This window comes from Thamnophis elegans, chromosome 9 (assembly GCF_009769535.1).
Source record: "Thamnophis elegans isolate rThaEle1 chromosome 9, rThaEle1.pri, whole genome shotgun sequence".
Taxonomy (NCBI): Eukaryota; Metazoa; Chordata; class Lepidosauria; order Squamata; family Colubridae; genus Thamnophis; species Thamnophis elegans.
The window spans coordinates 73,492,484-73,519,610 of NC_045549.1; the positions used below are offsets into that span (position 1 = coordinate 73,492,484).

At 40.5% G+C, this 27,127-nt stretch overlaps 2 protein-coding genes across 5 annotated transcripts in view; both read left to right on the top strand.

The window, feature by feature from the left end:
* Positions 1–3,535, top strand: part of N4BP2 (NEDD4 binding protein 2) — a 43,433-nt gene extending 39,898 nt beyond the window's left edge. For 2 of the 3 annotated variants that reach the window (XM_032223972.1, XM_032223974.1), the window contains exon 17: positions 7–3,535. In XM_032223972.1, coding sequence (XP_032079863.1) covers positions 7–52 — 46 coding nt within the window. In that variant the 3' untranslated portion in view covers positions 53–3,535. The remainder of the gene's footprint in view (positions 1–6) is intronic. The other variant, XM_032223973.1, reaches the window with a different exon arrangement.
* A 7,257-nt stretch (positions 3,536–10,792) lies between these two features.
* On the top strand, positions 10,793–26,456 carry RHOH (ras homolog family member H). Of its 2 annotated transcripts, XM_032224394.1 has the most exons (3): positions 10,793–11,012; positions 23,242–23,415; positions 25,115–26,456. In XM_032224394.1, the coding sequence occupies exon 3, from the start codon at positions 25,297–25,299 to the stop codon at positions 25,870–25,872; it is 576 nt and encodes a 191-aa protein (XP_032080285.1). In that variant the 5' UTR covers positions 10,793–11,012; positions 23,242–23,415; positions 25,115–25,296; the 3' UTR covers positions 25,873–26,456. The 2 variants fall into 2 exon arrangements, with proteins under 2 accessions (XP_032080285.1, XP_032080286.1); XM_032224395.1 differs by lacking the exon at positions 10,793–11,012 and having other exon boundaries at positions 23,226–23,415.
* The last annotated feature ends 671 nt before the right edge of the window (positions 26,457–27,127 follow it).

Here is a 27,127-nt window from a genome sequence, read left to right on the forward strand (position 1 = left end):
CGGCAGGTTCACAGAAATAAAGTCAGGCTGTTTTAAGATCTTGTTGGAATAAAAAGGAAGTCAAGCCAAGAGGATCTGAAAAGCTGAGGTTACACCAAAGCAGAAACAACGTCACATTTTAATGGGATAAATGTGTGACTTGTCAAAAACAAGATTTCAGTGGAAAGGGCTTAACTGTCAGCAGGTGTTTGTGTCAATGTGTTTTTTTTCCTACCAAATCTTTGTGTGTGTGTGTTTTAATGAGAAGTACTTTTATAAGCCACCTACCTATCAAGAAGTACATCCAGTAACTACCTTCGCAACAAGAAATACGTTTTTCAAAGGGAAAAGCAGAGGTTCCAGTCGGAAAAACTCTGCCCTTTTCAGACTTTTAACAAATACCCATAAACACCTGGAATATAGTGGTTTTTTAAAAAAATGGTCTCTACTCCATTTGAAATTATGGCTGAGCTTACATCGGATGCTTCGAAGGACTCTACGAGGTTTCGGATTATAAGAGCTAACGATTGCCTCCTTGTGTGTTTTTCACAAGAATGCTTGGCTCACTTCCGAAAATGAGGAGAAAATGGGTTGCATTTATTTTCAGGGCAAAAACAAAATGATGTAGCTTGTATCTCAGCTTTTCATTTCTTTTCTCCTCCTGTTTATCTCTAATGCACTGACAGGCTGCCTGATGGGATAGTAAAAATGTGGTGAGAAAGAACTGGCAGGGCCTATTCGCTTAGAGGTTTGGCCTTGACTGCTTATTTGGGTAAGTGTCATTTGCTAGAATTGGGCCCTGTCACTGCAAGGATAATTCACGACTTGGGAGCTTTCGATGCTCCCACAGAACTCGGTATCAGCAGGCCGAGCCTGTCAATATTAAGATCTGCCATTAAGTGCAACAAGCATTGAACAACGAACACAGAAGTGTATATTCAGGTATATCTTTGCATTGTGAGCAAAACGCCAGCCCGCAATGGTTATTGCCAATACTTCTGGAAAAGACTCTAAGGAAAACCCACCTTCTCGGTCCTAACGCCATAAAAACGACGCAGGTTGTCTTAGAGAAAACACCAGCATCTGTTTTATGACTGTGTATAAAAGATGACCAGTTCTGAGCACATCCTCATGTCATTAAGTAGAACACAAATAGAAGACTCCTATGGCAGCTATTCCGATCACTCTGCATCGACTGATGTTTTTTTTTTCCCCCTTGTCATTTTGCCATGAATTTACAGTGGTTTTGTCAAACTAGCATCTGGGAAGCCAAAGTGTTGTAGTGCATCCTTGCAGGTCTTGGTGATATCTTTGTGACCTGTTTTTTAAAATCTTTCTTTAAGACACAATGTAATTGTACATTTAGTATGGGGTTTTTTGTTGTTTTTTAAAAAAAGATGAGATTGCTGAAGGGAATATGTGACTGTTTATGGTGTTTTTAAAAACACTTTTCTGAGTCAGAATATATAGGGTGATTCCTGAGCTGAATTTCTGCTGTGGTATTCAGTTCCTCTCTATCGAACCAATTAAGACAAATGGAAATGGTTTAAGATCATGTATTACTTTCTTGAGAAAAACGGAATGGACAATTTTATGTTTCTCCTTTCAAAATAGAGCAGCAATTTTTTTTCAAATACTTTTTTCAGTAAGCCTTTTCCTTTTTTTAAAAAAAAATGCAGATTTTATGCAAGCCCGCATTGTGAGTTTCAGACATTTTTCAGTTCCTTTAAAAAGGGCATTTCAGTAAAATCTGGAGCTAAGAACAAGAAGGGAATAAATTGCAAGCAGGCCCAATAAAAACTAATGCAATCAGTGTTATCCCATCCAACTCATAGTTGAAATAGATGATTTTAAAACTCTCCTGTCATCTTTCAAACGACATGACTTTGCATCTGGGTCTGTCTGACCATCACTTGTGCGAGGATTGTAGGACAAAGTAACATGAATACAATTTGTCAAGGGCATCTTGTCATTACATTTTGTTTTTTGATTATTTAACTCCAGATGCTTTTAGGGAAGGTGGACTCATGACCCGGATTGGCTTAAGAACGGTCTTTCCGTCCAAGGAGTGAGATGTTTTTCAATCAGATTCAAAGGTCATCCATAAGGCTCCACATTTGTCCCCATGATTTCACCTCCTATTCCACAGGAATTGAGGGGTGAGTCCTTCTTTCCACAACCCAAGGGCATTTGACAATTCTAAATTCACCCTTCCTGAGAGAATTATTTTTTTTGTCCCCCCCCCCCTTAGTTGCCATTTGCTTGCTTCTATTTCTATAGTTTGGGGCAGGGGCCTGTCCTCCCAGGGCTAGATCTTACCAAAAAGAAAAAAAAAAGGATTTTTGTAACTTTTCTTGTCCCAGGGAGTAGCAGAGGACAATGTCAAAACGTTCTTCACCCACTCTCAATCAGAAGAAAACTCCCTATTGCCTTTTTGTTTCATGAATATACGGAATTACTGGGGGGGAGAGAGAACGAGAGACAAATAATTTTACAGATCAACTATTTTCTAGGTTTGAAAACCTAGTATATCTATCTGTAGGGAGAGCATATTAAATGGGAGGGGGGAATATCTGATTAAGATAATTTATTGCTTCAGCTTTCCATTCATTGAGAAATGTGACACATTTGTAAATCTTTGTTATATGTGTGTGTTCAAGGAAACAAATATTTAGGTATATGCTTACTTCATTAATGTAATTGTTGAAACAATGCCTCTACAATAATCAGGACTTACAAGTTTCTAATGAAAAACTACATTTTGTAACCTGAATAACATTGATTGCAACATCACAACATGCCCAGAAGTAACATTTGTAATAGAAAACTAAAAATGGGGGGGGGGGGAGATATCTATCTTTTAATATACCAAAATGTATGGCAGATTTTTTTCCCCAGAGATTGAGGGATTTAAATCATTTATAATGATTTATATTTATAATGTCCCTTCATGCAAATCCTTCAATAGGAGCTAGCTAAGATGTTTTTATATTGTTCAAGTCTGCAAAAAGTTTAGAAGATGATTACACAAATAAAACTGGGATTTAAAAACTTCAGAAAAATGAATGCTGTAGTCATTGAAATCTGCAAAGATATTAAGAGAAGCCTACTCTTAAATAGGTTGCCAACATTTCCATAATTATATTATTACTTTACTGGGCTTCAGTAAAAGCAGCATTAAAATTTATTAAAATTAAGATTTTCTTTAATCTTAAATTGAGGGGGGAAAAACATTTCCTGAACCCGTTTTTTATTATCAAACTCATTTAGATTAAACTCCAAAAACTTTAATGAGGCAGGGATTTTGGTCAGGATGGAAGATTTGCAAAACAGGCTCTGTTATTGGGAGAAATTCTTTCTCAGGGTAGCCAAGAGAAGTGCCTAAGGAAAATAAAGCCTTCCCAGCCCCCCCTTTTTTTTTCAAACAGAGAGAATTGTGAATAAATATGATTAGCATGAAATGTGTGCTGTTAAATTTCACAGGTGTTTGTTAATTGCCTTTATTGAGAAGAATTTACATTATAATGCTAAATAAAAACAACATTGTAAAGCTAAATATGAATTGACACCTACAGCTTTTCCAATGGATTGGCATCAATAAGTGACCACATACGTAGCTTCAATAATACTTGCAATCACATTTTCTGATATGACTGCCAGTTTTGGAAACATAGACGTATGTGATTACTTACTAATATTTATTCATGTGGACCTAAATTGCAAGTGAATGTTCAAAGTGATGAAAATATTACCAATCCTCCTAAGAAGAAAGTTGGAATCTCAAGTACTGAACAGGAAATAATTTTCCATTAAGGGTGCAAAAAGGTATATTAATGAAACATCCAGTATTGCAGTACTCACTATCATATTATGGAATATATACGGTATATAAATGAATTCCTCTTGTTTTTGTTAAGCGTACAAATCTTACCTAATTCCTTTTTTTTTATATCGCTTGGTTGTTAGCACATGGATTTTTTTTAAAATAAAGAACTTTGAATAAATACCTTAATCAAGGAGTTACATTTATTTAAACATCTTTCATTTAGTCAATCTTCAGTTTTTAAATGAAACGAAAGTCCTATTTGCATTAGAGGAGTCAGTTTTCTATGCATAAAGAAAAATAAGATTGTGCAGAAATTAGCCCATATCTCCAATAAACAGAAGTCTAAAGGGCTCAGTGGCTAAGATGCTTAGCTTGTTGATCAGAAAGTTTGGGGGTTCAAAATCCCTAGTACTGTGTAACGGAGTGAGCTCCCGTGACTTGTCCCAGCTTCTGCCAACCTAGCAGTTCGAAAGCATGTAAAAATGCAAGTAGAAAAAATAGGAACCACCTTTGGTGGGAATAGCAATAGCAATAGCAGTTAGACTTATATACCGCTTCATAGGGCTTTCAGCCCTCTCTAAGCGGTTTACAGAGTCAGCATATTGCCCCCAACAACAATCCGGGTCCTCATTTTACCCACCTCGGAAGGATGGAAGGCTGAGTCAACCTGTGAGCCGGTGAGATTTGAACCGCCAAACTGCAGTTAGCAGTCAGCTGAAGTGGCCTGCAGTACTGCACTCTAACCACTGCGCTCTTTCCGTGCCCCTTCGGCATTGAGTCATTGTCATTACGCTGCACTAGGGATTCAAACCTTTCTGATCGACAAGCTCAGCGTCTTAGCCACTGAGCCACCGCCTCCCTCAATCTCAGATTACTGGGGGCTCTATGGGGAAGAAAAGATGTGCAATGATGAGGTGCAAAATGCATCAAGAAGAGTTTATGAGAAGCAGCTGTTGATTGACGGAGTTCCTTTGTGGTCGATTCTGCAATTAGAAGCTCTCTGGAGCAAAAGAAACGTTTCATGGAAAGACGGCAGGGAAATGACTGCCACGTGGGCAACTTCCTCATAAGGTTGACTCGGGGGCCACTAATAAAATCTTTCCCACACAGCTTTCATGGGCAACCAATTCCAGACTAATTGTGACCGCTGTGTATTACATGACATCTAGTTCATAGGAAAATATTCATATAGTATTTCAAAATCAGTGTTGTTTTGTTTTTTTTTTAAAAAAAAAAAACACTAATTGTCATAGACTTTAATGTTTTGCTTAGTCGGAATTGTGAACAAAGCCACATTCACCTTATGACCTGCATTGCAGATTCACACATCACCCTGAATATAATAAAGGAAAATTGCAACACGTTAAGGCTTAGCCCACTACACAAATTCACATCTGTGGTTAAACCACAGATATAAAAGGCCAGCTGGGATATCTGGGAGCCAATGAAATGAAATTGAATTCCCAATGATAGCTCATCAATGGCACTCTTACAACAAACTCGCATTCCAATATGTGATGCAAGTACTAAGTTGTGGCGTTTGGGTGATGCCGATGTCATGTCCCTGCATCCATGTTTCTCTACTTGTGGCTTCTAGGGGAAGTTATCAAAAGAAGAAAATATTTGTAGCCCAGGGTTGAACTGTGGTGTCCTTGTTGCTCTGAGCTTTGGTTTCTTAACAGATGTTTCATGACCCAACTAGGGAACATCACCAGTGCTAGGTGGGAGGGGGAGGAGGGGGACTGTGGGACCTTGGTGCTCCCTGAGCTTTCTTGCAGACGTTTCATGACCCAACTAGATAACATCATCGGTACTATTAGCAAGTGAGGTTGCTTCTAGGACTGATGATGTTCCCTAGTTGGGTCATGAAATGTCTGCAAGAAAACAACCCAACTCAGAGAGCACTAAAGACCCCTACAAGGGGCAGAAACTTCCAAACTTCATGCGTTCTATAGATTAAGCTAATTTTCTGAATCCATTCAATTTTATAATAACAGACTTGGAAAAGGGACCTTGGAGGTCTTCTAGTCCAACCCCCTGCTTAGGCAGAAAACCCTACACCACTTCAGATAAATGGTTATCCAATCTCTTCTTTAAAACCTCCAGTGTTGGAGCATTTACAACTTCTGGAGACAAGAAAGTTCTAGGCTGCTTCTCTCCTTGATGAGTTTCCACCCATTGCCTCTTGTCCTGCCATCAGGTGCTTTGGAGAATAGCTTTGCTCCCTCTTGTCTGTGGCAGCCCCCGAGATGTTCCTAGAGTGGTTACAGTATTAGGCACTATGCCGAAGGATTTTCGCAGTGATAAAGAGAAAGCGAAAGAACATATCTTGCAGTGCTTTTAGATGTCTCGCCAGCATTTGATGTATCGAATATGACATCCTACGGGAGCCAACCTTTCATGATGATTCTGTACATGTTTAGGCTTATTACCAGAAGGTGGTGCTAGGAGATTATTGCTTTGTCCTGCGATAATTATATTACATTCTTTCTTAGGGCTTCAATGAAATCCTCATTTTGTTTAATAAAATACTGGTGAGGATTATCTGAGTTTGTGGATTGGTACCGTAAAGAGTTCACAATATTCTACGTGTTCGGCTTTCTTTGAAACTTCAGTTACATCACTTGGAGACGTTGTCGTTAAGAAACACAAATACAGCCTGAGTGTTTTTGAGTATCCTGTAAATAGCTTGGGGATGGCAGAGGGGCGATTGCGTCAGCTTTGTGATTCACGCTCCCATATATTCTGGTAATGAGCATTCAGTCCACTCATGTTTCATTCATCGCTGTCTTTCGATACCTTGGTAAGCTAGTTTTGAAAATGTTTCAGGAGTTTAACAGCTTAACAAAATTGGAAGGGACTTTGTAGGTCATCTAGTCCAACCCCCACACAAGCAGAAGACTGTACACCATTTCTGATAGAGGGCAGTCCAGCCTTTCCTTGAAAGCTTCCAGGGATGAAGCTCTCACAACTTCTGAAGGCAACTTCTGTACCATTGGTTGATTGCTGTCATGGTAAAAAAAAAAATCTCTTATTTCTAGGTTGAATCTCTCCTTGATCAGTTTTCAGACATTGCTCCTTGTCTGGCCTTCAAACATCAGGCAAACCAAAGAACTTAAGATATTGCCGATTGTATAATATGATTAAGGATGCCACTGCTTCCTTGGGATGTGTCTTCCGATCCCCTTTTAAAATCAGTTCAAGTGGACTTCCAAGCATTAAATGAAACTTGGGCAAAGTTCAGAATAATTTAGAACAGGGACATCCAACCTTGGCAAGTTAAAGACCTGTGGACTTCAACACTTAGAATTCCCCAGCCAGCCTGTCCACAAGTCCTAAAGTTGTCAAAAATGGACACCTTAAAATTATCCCTTCCCATATATATTTGTCTGAACCCTTGAATCATCTTTATAGGCCTTTATGTGTCATCACTAAACAAAGTTAAGTAGGTGGCCATAAAGGAGATCCCTTTCGTGGTTCTGTAGACCTGTTGAGAGAATGCCATCTAAAACTTTGGTGCTCATCTCTTTTTTCACCTGGGCAGGTGATTTTTAAATGTTAAACGCCTAAAGGATGTAGGAACTGTGTGTGTATACAATTTTTATACAGTATCCTATTGCTAAGCTAGGGTCGCGGTGGCTCAGTGGCTAAGGCGCTGAGCTTGTCAATCAGAAAGGTCAGCAGTTTGGCGGTTTGAATCCCTGGCGCTGCATAACGGGGTGAACTCCTGTTACTTGTCCCAGCTTCTGCCAACCTAGTAGTTCGAAAGCATGTAAAAATGCAAGTAGAAAAAATAGAAACCATCTTTGGTGGGAAGGTAAGAGCGCTCTGTGCGCCTTCGGTGTTGAGTCATGCTGGCCACATGACCACAGAGACATCTTCAGACTGTGCTGGCTCTTCAGCTTTGAAACGGAGATCAGCACCGCCCCCTAGAGTCAGGAACGACTGGCAAATATGTGCAATGGAAACTTTTACTTTTATTGCTAAGCGATTACATGATTTAAAAAAAATAATAATTCCTTTACAGGCTTACAATCTGGCAATACTTATAGTTTTGATTATTTGCACTAGAAATATAAAATAACGAGGCATTACTTCTTATTGCCTGCAACCCAAAAGTTCAAGAGAATATACTGTAATATTGTATTGTCTTTCATAACACTGACAAATTCAGTTCAAGCACACGGCCTTTAACTGAGACCTCCTCAACAAAGAAAAATAAACAAGTTATGCAAAACTCATCTTCACTTGTATTTACATGGGAAGTCTTACAGCTGCTTTAGACAGATATATTATGGCTTTAGAAGTCAATTTTTTTTATCATGATCATTGCTTCACCAGTGCTACTTTTTATTATGTCTGTGCTTAGTTATTTTGCCTACAATGGACACAGTTTTTGCCAATATAGCAAGAAGTGAAAGAGGTCTGACATTCACCCACAACTTTTCACATCTTATGTGCTGCATACAGAGAAGTTTGTATCTTTCCACTAAGCACAGAATTGTGTATGTCACTTACAGTTTCTTATTCATGCATACAGCTGTGTTTCACCCATAACACTGGTGAGAATTAGGTACATTCATCTAGCCATGATGTACATGAATACCTAACATTCTGCTTCTTACAGCAATAGGATTGGGAGTGACAGGCTTCTATCTGGGTCCTGCAGTTTATAGAAGACACATTTTGTTTTTAATGAAGAGATTGTTTTGATGCTCTCTGAGCTTGGCTATGTTCTTCTAGACATTTCATGACCCAACTAAGGAGCATCATTAGTGCTGGGTGTAGGTAGGTAGGAACTAGGTAGCCGTGATGATATTACCTAGTTGGGTTATGAAGTGTCTGCCAGAAAACAACCGAGCTCAAACGGCACAAGGGACCACAGGCTTTGTTTTCCTTCAGTGATTGCTAACTGATGTTCAGTGGAAGACTGACAGCTGTCTTGCCACTCCAGATGCTTCATAGCTGGCAAATCATTAGTTTCGATAACTATTTACAGTACTATGTTTCAGTTTTTAATGTAAAAAAACCCAAATATTTTTATCTTAACTGTTTGTATTAAATATACTCATTTAAATCAGACCTTTTCGTCTGCTGCCTGTGATGCAAAATTAATTCAATAAAATTAGAGGAAGTGTTGTGTTACTCAGGAGTCGTGACCTTGCCCTTGTTCCAAAGTCTACTTCTCACAACCTTCTGTGAATGTTAGGAGCTTTTTTAAAAGGTTATGATGGGTCGGAAATAAAAAGCTGGCTGGGTAATTTTGGACCAGTCCCTCTCTCTCAGCCTAACCCACCTCACAGGACTGTTGTTGTAGACAAAACAGAAGGAGGAAGGTCTGTTGCATATATTCGTCCCCTTGAGCTATTTGTAAAAATAGTGAAGGCGAGATATAAATCATTTAAAAATAAATAAATATAAATTTGTATTTTCAAATAAGATGGGATTATGAACTATGGTAGAGGGTCAAACATCTCATTCACTGTCCTTTTTCCCCAACTCCAGTGTGTGATTTGTCACTTGTTGCTTGTACGTACATGGAGAGCATCGGAGGCAAATTCCTTGTGTGTCCAATCACACTTGGCCAGGAAATAATTCTATTTTCATCAACGGAGTGGCAGTTAGAACCAAAACGAATACATTCGACATGTACAAAAAGTCTTTTCCTTTTGGGCCTAATGGAAAAAGATCTGGAGGGGGAAAAAATGGAACTTTGTCACTATATATTTTGATCACAGCAAAACTATTTGGTGCGCAAAAATGGAAGGACACTTCGATTCCTACCATGGGTGAATGATTGCAGAAGTTGATGGAGATGGCCGAAATGGCAAAATTGACAATTTTGATGGAAGAAAAGAATAGAAATGCTTTGGTTTCCACATGGCAGGGATGGGTTCCTGCCAGTTCTAACCTCTTCTATAGAAGAAGTTCCACAAATCTACCGTTTAGAACCGATTCCAGCTCCCTCCCCCTGCCTGTCCACATCACGCTTGCCCCGTCCGCCGCTCACTGATTGGCTGGCTCACCAATTGACCCGCCCGCCTCTAAAAGTCCTATCTAAACCTTAAAGTCTTAAAGCTGTCAAGTTTGAATATCCCTGGGGTTTTTTTTCTAAAGGGTTAGGGGTGCAAGGGTCTTGTAACTTGATAGCTTTAAGACTTGCGTGCTTCAAATGCCAGATTTTCTGAGCCAACATTTTGGTTGCTAAGCAAGAGCGTTGTTAAGTGAGTTTCGCCACATCTTACAAGTTGGCCACACCCACCCAGTCACATGACTGCCATGCCACTCGCACCCGCTCACATGGCTGGCAAGCCACTCCCACAAAGCAGGCCACACCTACAGAAGAGGTTCTAAAAAACTTTGAAACCCACCACTGCCACATGGAGACTGCTTCTGAGCTTCATGCTTGAAGTTGAAAAGAATGAAATTTTGTTTTTGGATTTTACCGAGTAGGCTGACAGATCTTTATAGAAATGGCTTGCTCATATTATTAGGAAAAAGGAAAAAGTTGGGATTTGATGTTTGTGCCTTATTTTACTGCAACAGAAGGGGTCGGAAGTCAATGCTTCTTTTCTTTCTTTTTTTTTCTTACCCTTCCTCACTTCTCTTCCCCCTCTTCCTCCCCACTGCTTATCTATTTGCTTTGCATTTTGTATCTCATTTTATAGCTCAATAAAAATGTGAAACCACAGAAAACCGAAATGAATAAATGAAAGGGATTGTTGGCGGTTGTTCCTCAACTTGTTTGAAATCCGCCTCTTTCCTGCCGCCTCACAACAGGCTAAGCTCCCTATCGAGTGTGGGCAGAGTGTGGGCAGCCGCGTTCTTGTTTCCTGGGCCAATGCAGAAACCCACCACAGGGAAACCCACACGAGCAGAGCTGGAACGCCCCAGGAAACTGACTCAAGCTGCCGCCTTTTTTCTCCCTCCCCCCCCCCGCTTTTTTTGGTCTTTTTGCATCAGCTATTGCTGCTTCTTCTGCTGCTGCTGCTGCTTTGACCATGGACAGAGTGGAAGCTCCTGAACTCCAGGGGTGCTTTTTTGAAAACTAGCTCGCTTGGCTGGAGTTTCTTTACTCTTGGAGGTTAAAGATTGTTGCTCACTAGATTTAGGAAGAAAGGACCTCATCTTTTTCCTTGATTGCTTTCTCACACAAATGGACTGTTACCAACATTTGCAAGGGACCGTATTCAGGAGCCTCGATCTGGTAAGTTTTTTTGTTTTTTTTCTTTCCTTCTCTCTTTCTTTTATTTTCCTCCCTTTCTTTCCCTTCTTTCTTTCCTTACTTCCATTCCTTTTTTCTTCCTTCCTTTCTCTCTTTTTCTCTTTCCTTTCCTTTCTTTTCTTCTTTCCTTACTTCCCTTCCCTTTCTTTTTCTTTCTTCTTCTTTCTTCTTTCTTCCTTTTTTCTTTCTTTCTTCCTTTTTTCTTTCTTTCTTTCTTTCTTTCTTTCTTTCTTTCTTTCTTTTGTGTTTGGATATTGGGTTAGTTAATGACAAGCTTCAGTACTCCTGCTGAAATCAATGGGGCATGAAAGAGATGAGGTGTGTTCCAGCGTTGTTTTTCTTGCAATTCGTTGCAATTACTACTCAGCACAGAAGCCGCCCAACCGTTTGTTCAGGCCCTGAAGCTCATAAGAAAGAAATATAGTTTGGCAGGGATGTTCTTATTAGTTCAATAGATCATATTTCCATGTGGAGAAGACCTTGAGGACAAAAACCATAGAATCACAAAATGTGTGGCGTAGAGAAAGTTCTAAGTTTAACCGACTCTTAACCCCAAGAGTGGATCAACTAGCCCAATCCTTTGCTTGACACAGGAAGTTTGTTCCCTTTATCCACAGGAAAATCATGTTATTTTGTGTTAAAACACCTACACAGTCAGTAGATTGATTTATTCGTAGGAAAAGAAGAGTGTTTTTTTTGGGGGGGGGGGACTATGAAGGCAGAAAGAGAGATGATGATACAGATTGCCAGTAGCAATACCATATCTGGGCTAAGAAATCTGGACAAACACTAGATAACTGCTAAGAGAAACGGAAATATCTACTTCCTTGCTGTCACCACATAATACAGGTCTACATGTGCTTAGAATGAACCATAGTTTCAACTGGTAACCTGTGAGCATCCTAGACCAAGTTAAATCCCAAAATACTAGAGAATACCCGGAAGCTTGGCATGCCAACAAATCAGTCACCAACAGGCACATAAATAACCTTTAGACTTGATTCAGAAAAGCAGTGGAAAAACTAAAAGGAAACAAAAAGCCAGCAATCAACAATCAGATAAACAGAGATTAATATCAGGATTAATACCTGATAAATAATCAAAACCAACAGTACTCTAATTAATGAACTAGCAACTCAGATGGACAATCAAACAGTAAACCACAGGAACAATCAAGAAACTACCAAGGAGCTCTCCCCACCAACACTGACAGGGCAAACTATTGGACATCATCAGAGACCAAACCCCCCTCTCTTTGAAGCACTGAAGACGTTCCCTAGTTGGGTCACAAAATGTCTGCAAGAATACCACCAAGCTCAGAGATCACCAAGGACCCCACAGTTTATCCCCGAGCTACAAATATTCTCTTCTATAGGTCTTTGCTATCATCTAATGGACATTCAGAGTTGCAAACCAGATCTGATAGCTCTAACCAGAGTGGAGGAAAGAATACAATCTTTTGAAGGAATGGGCCTTCAAAGTTTATAAAAGCTAGAATTAAAGGGGGAAAAGTCACAGGCAGCAATAACAAATCTTGGTACATCTTTTTAATGTAAAATGCAGATATTTTATTACTGTGAGCATTGTGCTCACAGTAAACATTGTGAACATGTTTAAAAAACAGAGAAGCACTGGTTCTTAAGCAAACATTCGCTAACAATTATTTGAACCCATTTATGAGGCTACACACAACAATGTATATGATATAATTGTGCCAAAATGTTACGGGCTCTGTTATCATCTGACCTTTCCATTTGAAATGGTGGCTTTACTTCAAACAGATAATGCAAACCTGGGCCAGCAGATTCATTGAAATTAATTACCATTAATGGACCTAAATTTATTCATATTGAAAATATGTCCACTGAACCAGGGACGCAGAACCCAAATTAATCAGACTAGACTGTGGGTTAATTCTAGCTAAAATTAAGCCTAGATTCCCACCAAAGGAAGTCAAAACTATAATTAGATTTTAGTCTGCATTATTGCTGAGTTACAAGAGCAGACGTGGGTGAAAATGATCCAGAAATGTTGATAACTTCCGAACAAATTGTTAACTGGTGGAAATGAACACACAATGTAGTTTACATTAGCTTTAAGTCTTTTTCCAAGTGTTTCCAGATGAAATGGGATTGCCAGGACTTCTAGCCAGGTAGATACCCAATTTGGGGATGGTGATTTTGTGATTGCGGGTGGTAGACGCAGATGAGAACAAAGGCAGAAAGTGGGGGAAGTGTTTTTCATCAGAACAGAAGCAATATTCAGGAATGGAACCTTTATGGATTTCTGCTTCAAAAGAGAATAAATGTGGCTGCCACTCATACCTAGCAGATAGGCTTGGAAGATAATTATCATCGAACAATAGCTTTTTTGAAGAAGCCTAGGACAGTGCTGTTTGGACAGTATTCAAATTTTTCTGACACATCGCGGTGGAACATAGCGGAAAACCCTAACCAAATTAACATGAACCCAGATGAATGTAAAACCACACTCTGAAACCAAATTCGGAAAGGGGACATGGACTGCTGAAGCCTTGGTTGATTGTTTAAACGTTATTTAATGCTGCTAAGGACCAGAGGAAAGAGTTTCTCCCAAGCCTCTTAAGAGTCTTTCTCAAGGCATCTCTGTGACCACGAATGCCTTTGTGAACTTTGGCTGGATGTAGGCAACCTCCTGGAGGAAGAGGAAATCGAAACCAGCTTTATACGTTGCTGACCTCACATTTGAATGACAGCAGGAATTCCAGAAGTTCAATGGAGGAATTGAATTGTAGAATGGAGGCCTTTGAACTCTGTTGCTGGAGAAGACTCCTGCGAGTCCCTTGGACTGCAAGGCCATCCAACCGGTCAGTCCTAGAGGAGATCAACCCTGACTGCTCTTTAGAAGGCCAGATCCTGAAGAGGAAACTCAAAGACTTTGGCCACCTAATGAGAAGGAAGGACTCATTGGAGAACGATGGAGGGCAAAAGAAGAATGGGACGACAGAGAATGAGGTTGCTGGATGGAGTCACTGAAGCAGTTGGCGTGACCTTCAGTGGACTCCGGGAGATGATAGAGGACAGAAAGGCCTGGAGGAATGTTGTTCATGGGGTTGCGATGGGTTAGATATGACTTCGCAATTAATAACAAGAACAGGGGTTTCCAGCTCTGAGTGAGGAAAAAATCCAGACCATCACTAGAGGGCAGCAAAGAGTTTTCTATAGACCTCACTTGCCACCCTAGTTATCAGCTGGGTTTTTTCTTTTTCCTTTTGCAGCCAAATTCTGGTAGTCCTCTGTTGTTTTAACTTACAACAATTGGTTTAGTGACCACTCGAAGTTACAACGGCAAGGATAAAAAGTGACTTGTGGCCATTTCTCACACACACGACCATTGTAGCATGCGATCAGAATTCAGACGCTTGGGAACTGGCACACACTTACGACGGTTGCAGTGTTCCGCAGTCATGTGATTCCCCTTTGCAACCTCTTGACACGCAAAGTCAACTGGGAAACGAGATTCAGTTGACAACCATGTGACTAATTTAACAGCTTGAAGTGGTTCGCTTAACAAATGTGGCCCAAAAAAAAGGCGTAAAATGGGGGCAAACCTCACTTAACAACCTCAGTTTTTCAGCTCAGTTATGATCATAAGTTGAAGGCTAGCTATACTTTCTATAGGGGACTTCTGACCCAGAAGCTACAAGGTGGGGAATCGGCTGAGTGGATTAGCTGGACCTTGAAGAAGATGATAGAAACTGCCATGGTTTCCAGTTTGCTGCTGGGTGAGCTGCAAAGTCTCGGGCACATCAAGCCATGAGCAACATGGGAGCAGAAGACTTAGTAGCCTGGTTAGGAGTTACTATAAACCAGCTCATTCCCTAAGACAGTGTTTCTCAACCTTGGCAACTGGAAGATGTCTGGACTTCAACTCCCAGAATTCCCCAACCAGCATTCGCTGGCTGGGGAATTCTGGGAGTTGAAGTCCAGACATCTTCAAGTTGCCAAGGTTGAGAAACACTGCCCTAAGATCATCTGAGAGCTCTTACTGGGGTTGCCAGGACACCATGGCCCATCATCTTGCAACCATTTCCAGGCAACTGTTCTTTGGAATCTTTGATTGGGACTCTTTGGCCTTCCCTGAGTGAATGGCAAACATGGAGACACACAAATAGTTTAATTAGTGTCTCCTTTTCTGTATGCTTTACAAGAACCCATTGAGCATTTTGATGGTTGTTTTGAAGGATGGCCCTAGAGGGTTCCATACATTTTATGCGAAGGGATATACAAATATTGCCAATGAATGAATAATGCATGAACTTCCAAAGGTGCTTTTTCAAGAGGCAACCGGACTTTCTTTTTTTTTGTCTTTTGAAGACATTTTGCTTCTCATTCCAAGAAGCTTCTTCAGCTTTGACAGGATAGTGGGGAATGGAAGGATTTATATTTCTTGCAGACAGTTGGTCATTTGCATCCTTTTAGAGGGTCGTTGAGGCCAATTGGAGGTTTATCTGTGTCCTCTTGGACACCTGAGTAGTGCAACTGGGTGTGGAGTTCTAAGGCTCCACACCCATTTGTACTACCCAGGTGACCCTGAGGGCACAGATAAACCTCCAAGTGGCCTCAACAACTCTCTAAAAGGATGCAAATGACTAGCTGTCTGCAAAGACTATAAACCTTTCCATTCCCCACCCTTCACTCAGAGCTGAAGAAGCTTCTTGGATGAGAAGTGAAACGTCTTCAAAGAAAAAGAAGAAAGTTCAGTTGCTTCTTGAAAAACCACCTTTGGGACAACCATGACCTGGAGGGCTGAGAACCTCCATAGACATCAAACAATCTGTATATTTCCTTCTAGTGGAAGTGATAAGACCGAGAACTGCTCCTATATTAATCTGAGCCTCAAGAACTGGTGGAAAAATCGTGTGTGTGTGTGTGTGTGTGTGTGTGTTTTCTTGGCACGAAACAGGCAGGAAACTTTAGTAGAGAGGGTCTTTGCTTACCGACTGCCTCATTCAACGAACATTCAAAGTTACAGTGTTGAAATAAAAGCAGGTTTTTATTTACTTATTCAAGGTTTATGACCGGTCAGTTGAATGTTGCTTTTAGATTAAGGAGTCCTGGTTCCCTTACTAATGAAGTGATATTGTGCACCATTTTGCTTTTTCTTCTCTTATTGTCTTTCTGGTTTTGTTTTTTTAATGCACTGTGAAAATGCATTTGGGTCACAAATGGTAAAACGTTTGTCCAGGAAGCAAGTTCTTAACATTCAGATTCTTATAACATTAATGTTTTTGAGCTGCTTTGTGAACCAGGGCTGAAAGGCAAGGCATAAATATGTTGCATTATACTCTACAATTTCTCCTTATACTTAAAAATGTATTTAAATTAGTAACACACACACACAACCAAAACTTGCTATCCATTTAAGGTCAAGATCCCCTCAAGGGTAACTCAACCATACAGGTAGTTCTCAACTTACGACCACAATTGAGCCCAAAATTTATGTTGCTATGTGAGACATTCGTTTGCCCCACTTTATGACTTCTCTTGTCACATTGTGTTAAGTGAATCACTGCAGTTGTTAAATTAGTAACACGGTTGTTAAGTGAATCTGGATTCCCCGTTGACTTTGCTTGTCGGAAGGTCGCAAAAGGGGAATCCCGTGATCCCGGGACACTGTAAACCCGTCATAAATGTGAGTCAGTTGTCAAACATCGGAATGTACATCACGTGACCATGGGGATGCTGCAACGGGCATAAGTGTGAAAAATGACCATATAAGTCATTTGAGGGGGGGGGTGTTGTAACTGTGAATGGTGACTAAGTGAACTGTTGCAAATTGTGGACTACCTGCATTGTTTCTTGGCACTGTAATAAAAAATAGATTGCCACTGTCCTCTTTCCCCTCCTTCTTCCAGTTTACCGGTTCAGCTTCCGGCTTAGAATTTCCAGTTAGTCTTTCTCATAACAAGCAAGTTGTCTTGGCTTAGTTTTAGAGCACCCACAACTGTTACTCCCGGAGTTTCACCCTCCATTGAAATCAGGGTGCAAATCACCACCCCAATAACTGTGTTCCTATTGAGACTGTACGCCACCTAGAGTCTACATTTCATTGAGGGCCACATCAGGGTTGTGTTTGTCCTCGGGGGCCCAGGGTAGGCATGGCCAGCTCGATGTCCCTCATGTCGAGGGTGTCTGTGGTGGCCTGAGCACTCTGTCAGGAAAGCGGAGCTTGGGAGGGCCGCATTTTCACTAGCAGAGGCCCCGTGGGCCGGTCCTTCACTGTTTCCAGGGCCCCGTAGGCCAGATCTGAGCACCCCGTGGGCTGGATCCGGCCCACAGGCCTTGAGTTTGACAATCTTGGTCTACAAGTATTTAGAGGGTTAGATCAACTGCATGAATGCATAAAGTACGGTGTGATTTGGATTTCAGAAGTGTACATCCCTATCAAAGAGAGATCCCAGTCTATTAATTGAATTGGGAACTATTGTGGTTAAGTCCCAAAGGTTTCTATAGCTGCCCTCTGTCTGGGCAGCTTACGATTCTAGAACTATAGAACAGTTGAAACTGTTAAAAACATACAAAGTATAAATCAATACAGCGGCCAAGACAGTTAACCAACCATCAATAAAGCCAAAAAATGGGGCCCTTAATACACTGAGGCCCAGGCCTGGGTACACAATCAGCTTTGTAAAGTTTGCAAAAAAATCAATAGGATTGGGGCCCTGCAGAAAAGGCCCTGTCTTCTAGTTTTCTTTGGTGAGTTTTCCTGAATGGAGTATAGGACCGGGAAGAATACTTAAATATGTGAATACCTTGATCTGTTCACTTTGTACACCACTAATTTTAAACCCACTCAAATTGTGATCTCTTAGCAAAGAGGAGCCTCTATAGAGTACAGTCATTTATCTCCAAATCCTCAATATTTCAGAGGGAGCAATGGCAGTTTATTTGGGTCAAAGAAACAATAGCTGGCTCTCAGCATAAAGAAGGGTAGACATTAATCTGAGGGTTAGCACAAGGGGATGACAATCATGTTTAGGGGAGGGCAGATGTTAAAGTAATAGGAGGAAAGGAAGGATAGTGTCTTAATTTTAGCTGTTTTTTTGGAGTGGGAATTTGAGGTATGAGGGCACAGTTGATTTGTGTAAGGTATTCTGATGAAGCATTATAAATAATAAGCACCATCAAAAGTTGTAAATAGAGGAAATGACTGCATTCTGAATAGAATAGAATATTCGAGAATATTTTTCTGCCAAATGCTGAAGGATGGATGCTGGATCAAAAATTGAAAACTTAAAGCCAGCTTGTTCCACTGGTAAGCTCTTTCCTTGAGTTACATATTTCTCCAACTTGACATAAAGTTGCCTTGGTTTTAATGTTTATTATACTTAGTAAGATGATTCGGTGATAATTAGATGGATTGGCCTTCTGAAGGATTAAGTACAAATATACCAAGTGCTTTCCATTCTTTACTTGAATGGCCAGGCTAATAAACTGGCCCATTTTGAATTTCATTTTAAAAATTATTCCAGAATTAGATCACTGCTAGCAGAGATCTTACAGAGACTTAAAAGAAGTTAGTCCTATTTCAGCAGGAAAGGTTTTCCTTAAGTGCAGCTAAGGAGGCATCCAACTCGGAATTGCCACAAAACAATAACAGAACAATAGAAGTTGGACTTTATTTAGTTAAACTTTTATGCCACTCACCTCTCCAAAAGTGACTCTAGGTTAGGGGTCAGCCACATGTGGCTCTTTCATCCCTCTGCTGAACTAGCCATCACTGGGTGGGGGGATTATTATTTTTTTATTTTTATTTTTTATACTGTGTTTTTATGACCTTGTGCAGGGACGCGATGGCTCAGTAGCTAAGACACTGAGCTTGTCAATCAGAAAGGTCGGCAGTTTGAATCCCTAGCGCCACATAACGGAGTGAGCTCCCGTGACTTGTGCCAGCTTCTGCCAACCTAGCAGTTCAAAAGCATGTAAAAATGCAAGTAGAAAAATAGGAACCACCTTTGGTGGGAAGGGAACAGCGTTCTGTGCGCCTTCAATGTTTAATCATGCCGGCCACATGACCACGGAGACATCTTCGGACAGCGTTGACTCTTTGGCTTTGAAACAGAGATAAGCACCGCCCCCTAGAGTCGGGAACGACTAGCACATATGTGCAAGAGGACCTTTACCTATGACCTTGAAAGCCGCCTTGAGTCGCCATGTGCAAATAGGTGGCAATATACATTTTCTAAATAAATAGTCGTAACTATGAACTTTATTGCCAAGCATCTGAATTTTGATCGCCTGATCATGACGATGCTGCAAAGGTCGTAAGTGTGAAATGTGGTCATAAGTCCCTTTTTTCAGTGCCCCTGTAACTTTGAACAGTCACTAAATGAACTGTTGTTAAGTCAACAACTACATGTATTTGATATGCCCAGGTTAAAAGAAGTGGCATGCAAGTAATCCCAAATATATAAATAAGATGACCTCTCTAAACATCCCTCTGGCTGCTTGACCGTACACCAACTTACATTTGTGGTCTGTGCTCAGGAGCCCCACATGCAGCAAGACTCAAGGTTTGCCAGTATGTGTGCACCCTTGTTTCAAGCCACAATGTCTCAGGCTACGGCAGCAGTGATAGTTTCTTATCAAACCGAGTGTCTACAATATTGAGACCTATGAAGACATGAATATATTTGATACCCTCCACTCTGGCTGACCACTTGGCAGAAAGTATGACACACTTGTTCTTATTGGTACAGCGGTAGGGAAACTGCTTTGGGAATCCCAGAAAAGTGGTTGGTTTGTCAGAGAGAGAGAGAAAGATGGTTTTGCGCGTGGAAAAAAAAATAGCTTGAGTTAAAATTAGTCTGAATGGAACAGAATCAAGAAATCATAGCAGTTACAGTAAAATCCAACCAGTCCAAAATTTTATCTTTCGTCTGCACCTACTCATACACCTGGGAAAAAGATTTCTCCCTTGCCTTGTGGCTTCTGTTCATCCACCACCCAGGGGTGAGAATGGCCTTAAATTCAACAATTTAGCTGTGTTACGTATTTCCCTTCTTCCAACACTACAGTGTTGGCGTTGGAAGAAGGGATGGTGCTGTGTTGGTCCCTTCCAACACAATGGATACAGCTAATTTCATGGCAGGATTGTTTTCTGCCAAAGGAATCCCACTTTAACTCAACAGTAAAAGTTTTTAGAAAGACTGGATCTAACCAGGTGATGGCCGAAAGATTGCCTCTGTTTGCTTATATGAAATGCATAGAGTAGTCGCTTCAAGAAGCAGCTAAAAGGTGAAATTTCAATCATGGTTGAGACTTACAAGGGAGAAAAGCAGGCCTCTGAAAGATTTTACTTAGGAGTCCCAAACTTGGGGAACCATTCCAATATGAATCATCCTCTGAAAGACAATACCTGTAGTCCTCAATGTATGACCATAACTGAGACCAAAATTCATGTTCTTAAGTGAGAAATTTGTTAAGTGAATTTTGCCCATTTTACAACTTTTCCTGCCATGTTTGTTAAGCGAATCACGGCCGGGGTTAAATTAGTAATCCAGTTGTTATGTGAATCTGGCTTCCTCATTCATTTTGCTCCTCAGAAGGTAGCCAAAGGGGATCCTGTGACTCCAGGGCACTGCAACTGTCATAATGTGAGTCAGTTTTCAAGCATCTGGATGTAAATCATGAAGATGCTACCACGGTCGTAAGTGTGAAGTCCCTTTTTTCAGTGTCTTCATAACTTCAAACAGTCACTAAATGAACTGTTGTAAGTCGAGGACTACCTGTATAAAGACCAATTTTCCTATTCTTAAATAACAGCAACTCTGAATGTTGTCTTCACGCTTCCTGTAGCCCGGCTGCTATATTAAAAATATTAATTAGCCAAACTGGATGGGGTTGTGTAGGGTCTCAATACTTTGGAAAGACAGCTGGAGACAAGGAAGATGAACAGAGATATATTAATAAGCCAGTAAGAGCTGGGAACACCAACACTCACACACAGAGTAAGACACAATGGGTAGTTTGACAGTTAACCAAGTCAGCAGCAGCCACCAATGGAAGATGACAACAGGTGATGGTTTTGAGAGTTGCATTGGCCAGAATTGTTTCTGGATGAGTAACTGTTCAGTTTCTTGATTAATAGCCTCCTTTTCTTGTTTTATTTATCGGTTTCTCTTTGATCTTTTCTTCCCACTTGCATAAGAAGCCAAACACAGAGGTTCTAGTTTCTTCTCCCAAATGTTCTTCTTTTTAGCTACCATTGTTCAGTACAATATGTCTTCTTCTGTTGTGGCCCACCAGTGGCCAGCAGAGCTAGCAGCAGATTCGGACAATGAGGAGGTTGGGGAGGAAGATGGGCCAGAGGAAATAAAAGAGGAGTGAAAGGGGAGTGGAGGTTGCAGGAGACCATCAATTTGCATAATTGTTTTGTGACTCTCCGAGACTCCTTGCCAAGTTTTGCAGATATCGGCATGGCAGCTTTCCAAGCCAGAGAAGGTCTGTGACTGTAAATCCTCCCTTGAAAGACTTGGTTGGATGTGAATGAGCAGAATTCACAGGAAATTCATAAAAGGGGTTTTTGTTGGAACAAGGTGTTTGCTTCATGCTCTTGGGAAGCCTTGGTCAGAACATCTACACAGGAAGTTGGGACAAGGGGAACTTTAGGACTCAAGCTGTCTCTGGTAACCCAATTTCACCCTTATTACTGTCACTTTTTAAATCTTCAATCAACTCTGGCTGGAGCGCAGAACTATTTTGGGATATAATCAATTATTATATTTTTAAAGCAAGGACAAAACTTCCAGATTTTATCTAAACTATAGATTTCATACGATGGTAGTTCTAACTTTCCTGGTGTTAAGCTTTATCGGTGGGCATGTATTTTGATTTATATTTATCTATGGAATCCAGCGATCAAATTCAACAACCATTATGGGCCCAAGTGGAAATCTATAATAGGAGCGGTTGGAATTTTGGCAAGAGTTTGGTTTCTTTTTCAGTCAAAATTCATTTATAATTCCAGTATTACTGAATGTAAATCATTCTTAAATTTTGACCTTTATTAATTCAATTGCATTATATTATTCCTGTAGAATAATTCAAATTTAAAAATTGTCATTAAATCTCTTCATAAGCTAATAAAGGCATTGATACTTCAGATCAGTTTATTGAAATTCAAGTTTTCATCGTCTGAGGAATTTGGTTTGTCTAAAACTTTGAAATGGCAATAATTTAATCAAAACTTCTAAGCACAATAATTCAATTCTGAATTAGCTCTGCAAGATAACAACTCCTGTATTAGCAGTAAAAAGTATATGGGATTATTCCAAATCCACAGTATTTTAATAGCTATCTTAAGAGTATTGCTAAGGTGAATATTGGTCACTTCCGTGAACTTTTGAATAGGAGTTGGAAAGCCCCATTCGAACAAGTCTTAAGGAGCATTAAATATATATTTTATGAATTGAAGATGAGATTAATTAATTCCACATAGGCATATATGTTTGCCTTGAAATGTGAGAGGGCAAACATATAAACTCAATAAATAAAAATCCACCGAAGTTGTCTCAAACTGCTAGGTGGGTAGCCTATATAAAAAATTCAAAATATATAAAATTCAGATAGATTGATGATGGATGGATGGATGGATGGATGGATGGATGGATGGATGGAGAGAGAGAGAGAGATGGAGCTTTTGTTCTTTTTCCCTTTTTTAGTTTTTTTTCTTTATCTGCATTTGCCATAGTTTCTGCATATTTTAAAACAAGTAAGACTCTTTTAAAAAGGACACCCACTCCAACTATTTCAGACACCGAGGTGCACTTGGCTCTTGAAGTCCTGTGAGCCACTTCTTAAAGATCAGATTAGAGGAAAAAAGGACAAACCAGAACAAACATCTGGTCACCATCTTTTTAATTCATTGATTAATTAAATATACATGATTATCATCCAGTTTTTACTAAAAAAAATCTGTTTCTTTAAAAATTACAAATCAGTCACAAATAGGGAAGTTCGCCACCCCCCCACCCCCACCAAACAATTTGCTCCAAGCTATTTATTTTTAAGTACCCGAGATTGCAAACAACCACCACCAATATGTGATTCAGCTCTGGTGAAATGAAAACTATTCACAAATTAGAGATTTAAGTTTGCGTGTTTGGGTAGCTCAGGCTTTTTCTAAGTATTCTGAATCATTTGAGTTGTCTGTATTTCTCATTAACCAGGAAATGCCAACTGTTGCAAAGATGACTTCATAAATGCCATCAAGCAGCGGTCGGGGAAAGCCACAGATTGGAAGCTGCCGAGGAGATGTTGAAAATCTGTTCTCAAAAGAAATATCAGCAACAGAAAAAGAAAAAATTCTCAGCGGCATCGTATTGGGATTGAGAGCTCCTCAGGTAAGAAGCTCCTTTAGCCAAACAGAGTTAACAAAATGAATTTAAACTTTTGCTTCTTTTTCTCATCTTGGCATTGTTAAGAAAAAAAAATAAGGCAATTGTACCGTAGGCAAGATTCAACTTCCTCCCACTGAAGTGAACAGAATAACGGTATGCTAAATCCAACTGATGCTGCGTGGCACTCAAGTTACAAATAGGTACATGCTTGGATTTAAAATCCCGAGAGATTGGAAAGCAAAATAGCAAACAAGTTGACTGAGAAAGATATAAATTGGGTTTCAGGCTTATCGATTGTACGAAATATACTATAATATGTGATGGTTCGGTGAAGGAAACTTGGGGGGAGAAAGTTTACCAAAAGACGCAACATTGGAGGAAACTAAGCACCATTTACAGAGTGGTACGGAGTGGTACAAGCCGGCTTGTACCGTGTTTCTACTTCAGTTGATAGTTTATCTGCTCTGTGGTTTGGTGGGCGTCTTTGATTTTATCTGAATTTTAAGGCACCTTAAGCAAGAGAAGGGAAGCGGCTTGCTAAACAACCAGAGGCCCCGTTTTTAGCGACGAGGAACAGACACTGGGGAACTATGGAAAAATAAAATAAACCGTGTAGGTTCGTGGCTCTTCTACTGTCGACTGCTTTCGTGGCCGTTTCTCGGATCTCAGCTACACCTCATCTCTAGCAGAGGAATGTTCTTTGCAGGGCTGTTATTAGAAGCATGGCTGAGCTTCTCAATTAAAAGATCTGGTTTTTTTCTCTCTGCAAGTCCGCAATAAATAACATGACATAGGAGATAATGTTGGATTCAGATCTCACTCACAAATGTATTTGGTGATATTGATCTGATTCAAAACTACTGCACACAGGTTGACCAAGAAGTATCTCTATGGTCCGGTTGTCAATCGCAGAAGCCTGATATTCAGTTTTTTAATAGAGATTCATATCATTTTGGTTGGTAATTGGATCCCAGTTTGACAGATTTACACTCTGCTTTTCCTCAAAGGAATTCAAAAGAGCATATAACTTGTAATTCTTCGGGGGAGGGGAGGGGGAAACAACTCTGCTAAGCAGGTTGAATTGAGAGAGCACCTCCTTTGCTTCCATTGCTAATTGTGCTTTTGAACAAGCCTTAGCCTTAATTCCTAGATTTACACTGCTCTAGATGTCAGATTGTCAGTTGTTCATTGGTTTGGTTTCTGTTTCCATTTTAAGTGTTCTGAGTATTTAGCATTTGTGTTAAATCAAGGAAATCAGATCTTTTATCCTATCATGTTTCCCCCAAAATAAGACAGGGTCTTATTTTCTTTTGACCCCCCCCAAATAAGTGCTTGGCCTTATTTTCAGGGAGGTCTTATTATTTTTGAGATGCCAGAGGTGGGGAGCGTGGTCACCTCATGTCTGCTGCTGTGTTGCAATATTTTTGGGGAGGGCTTATTTTAGCGCATGCACTCAAAAGCCCAACTGGGCTTATTATTCAGGGAAGTCTTATTTTCGGGGAAACAGGGTATTATCTACCAGTAGTTAAATATAATGTACACCATGGTGGACTCCTTAAAGGGGGAGGGTTACATATTAACTAATAATAATATTGTTCTAATTTGTACAAACGTGTGCAAACATGTGGGCAAAAATGAAACGGGATGGAATGGGGAAATGATGTGCAACCAAAACGCCAACCGTATTCTCTTTCCACTGTAGGAAACTCCTTTGACTCAGTGAATTGTGGAACCGTGGCCAAACGCAGCAGGACATTTTGATTGTTTTGGGAGAGAAATGCCACCAGTCACCTTAGCAAGGTGATTTTTTTACATTATTATTTTCTATTTCCTGAGCAGCATCCCTAGGAGTAGTGTTTAGAAACTCCACTTGAGAAGGAGGACATGTTGGATTCGGTCAAATGCGTTCTGGTAGGCGATGCTGCCGTGGGGAAGACAGCCCTGCTGCTCCGATTTATTTCGGAGACCTTTCCGGATACTTACAGACCGACCGTTTATGAAAACACCGGTGTGGATGTCTACCTGGATGGCACCCAGATCAGCTTAGGCCTTTGGGATACCGCTGGCAACGATTCCTTCAAGAGCATCCGCCCTCTGTCCTATCAACAGGCCGACGTGGTGTTGATGTGCTATTCGGTGGCCAATCACAGCTCGTTCCACAGCTTAAGGAACAAGTGGGTGACGGAGGTCAGGACCCATTTGCCCCGAATCCCGATTTTGGTGGTGGCTATGCAGACTGACCAAAGGGACACTGGTCCTCACAGCGCAACCTGTATCAAGCTAGTGCATGGCAAGCAACTGGCTAAGGACATCCGGGCGAAGGGTTACGTGGAGTGCTCCTCCTTGGCCAATCGGGGTGTTCAAAAGGTGTTCGAATGTGCCGTCCGGACAGCAGTGAATGAAGCCAAAAAACGCTCAAGGAGGAACATTTTTTCAGTGAACGAATGCAAAGTGTTTTGAAACTGGACTGAACATGGTGATGTTTTCCGCCTTCACCTCACCAAATGATTTCGTAGCGGAGTAAACGCGAGCCTCTCCTTCTGTGGGCCTTAGGATGGGCTATTCAACGGTGGCACTTAGAACTTTCAAAGCGAAGAGGAGCAAGGCTGCGATGGGATTTCCAGCAGAGTGCATTGGAGAGTATAAGTAGCAGGCCGGAGCCTAGTTTCTTATTAGGATGGAAATGTTAGAGTTTATTTACTACAAGTTCTGTTGGATTCATAAAAGGGCTTGCTTTCTACACCTGAGATAATGGATGGGTAATTTATATGGCAGCAGAAGCTGAATAGGCCAGGAATATGTGAAATAAAGAAAGTTAATTAAATGTCTTTCCCCTCTAATGTATTGTAGAGATTGTTGTCTACTGACAATTTTGAACGTTCTGTTACTGATATAAGTCTTTTCTACATTTTACACGTCAAGAGATCAGATTTCCTGGTGGGCGAAAAAAAGGAGATCCTACCAACTAAGTTTAACCTGATTTAATTTATACTTTATAGCATCCTGCCAGAATGAGATATTGTCCTGATAGTTCTATTTTCAATAAAAGCTGCCAGTGTGAAAATAAGATACAAGTCCTTGTGTTAAGACCATATTTGAGCCCAACACTTAGGTTGCTTAGTGAAAAATTTGTTAAGCGAGTTTGTCCCATTTTATGACCTTTCTTGCCACAGTTGCTAAGTGAATCACTGCATTTGTTAGGTTAGTCACACAGTTAAGTGAATCTGGCTTCCCCATTGCTTGTTCAAAGTTCACAAAAGGGGATCACATGACCCAGGGACACTGTGACCATCATAAATATGAACCATTTGCCAAGCATCTGAATTTTGATTATGTGACCATGGGAATGCTGAGAAAAATGGTCGTAAGTCACTTTTTCCAATGTCCACGTAAGTTTGAACAGTCACTGTTATAAGTCAAGACTACCTGTATATATTATATCCTCTGGGTTAAGACAAAGATTCATTCTGAATAGCTCTGGTGTTCCTAGTAGGATGTGGATGGAGATCCACTGACTGTTACTCCCATTTTTAATCATAAATCAACAGAATACTGAGAGGTCCTTGATGCTCTCTGAGCATGGTGGTTTTCTTACAAAGGTTTCTTTACCAAACCAGGTAACATCATCACCCCAAAGGTGCTTTTTCAAGAAGTAACTGGACTTTCTGGTTTTTTTTTTGAAGATGTTTCACTTCTCATCCAAGGAGCTTCTTCC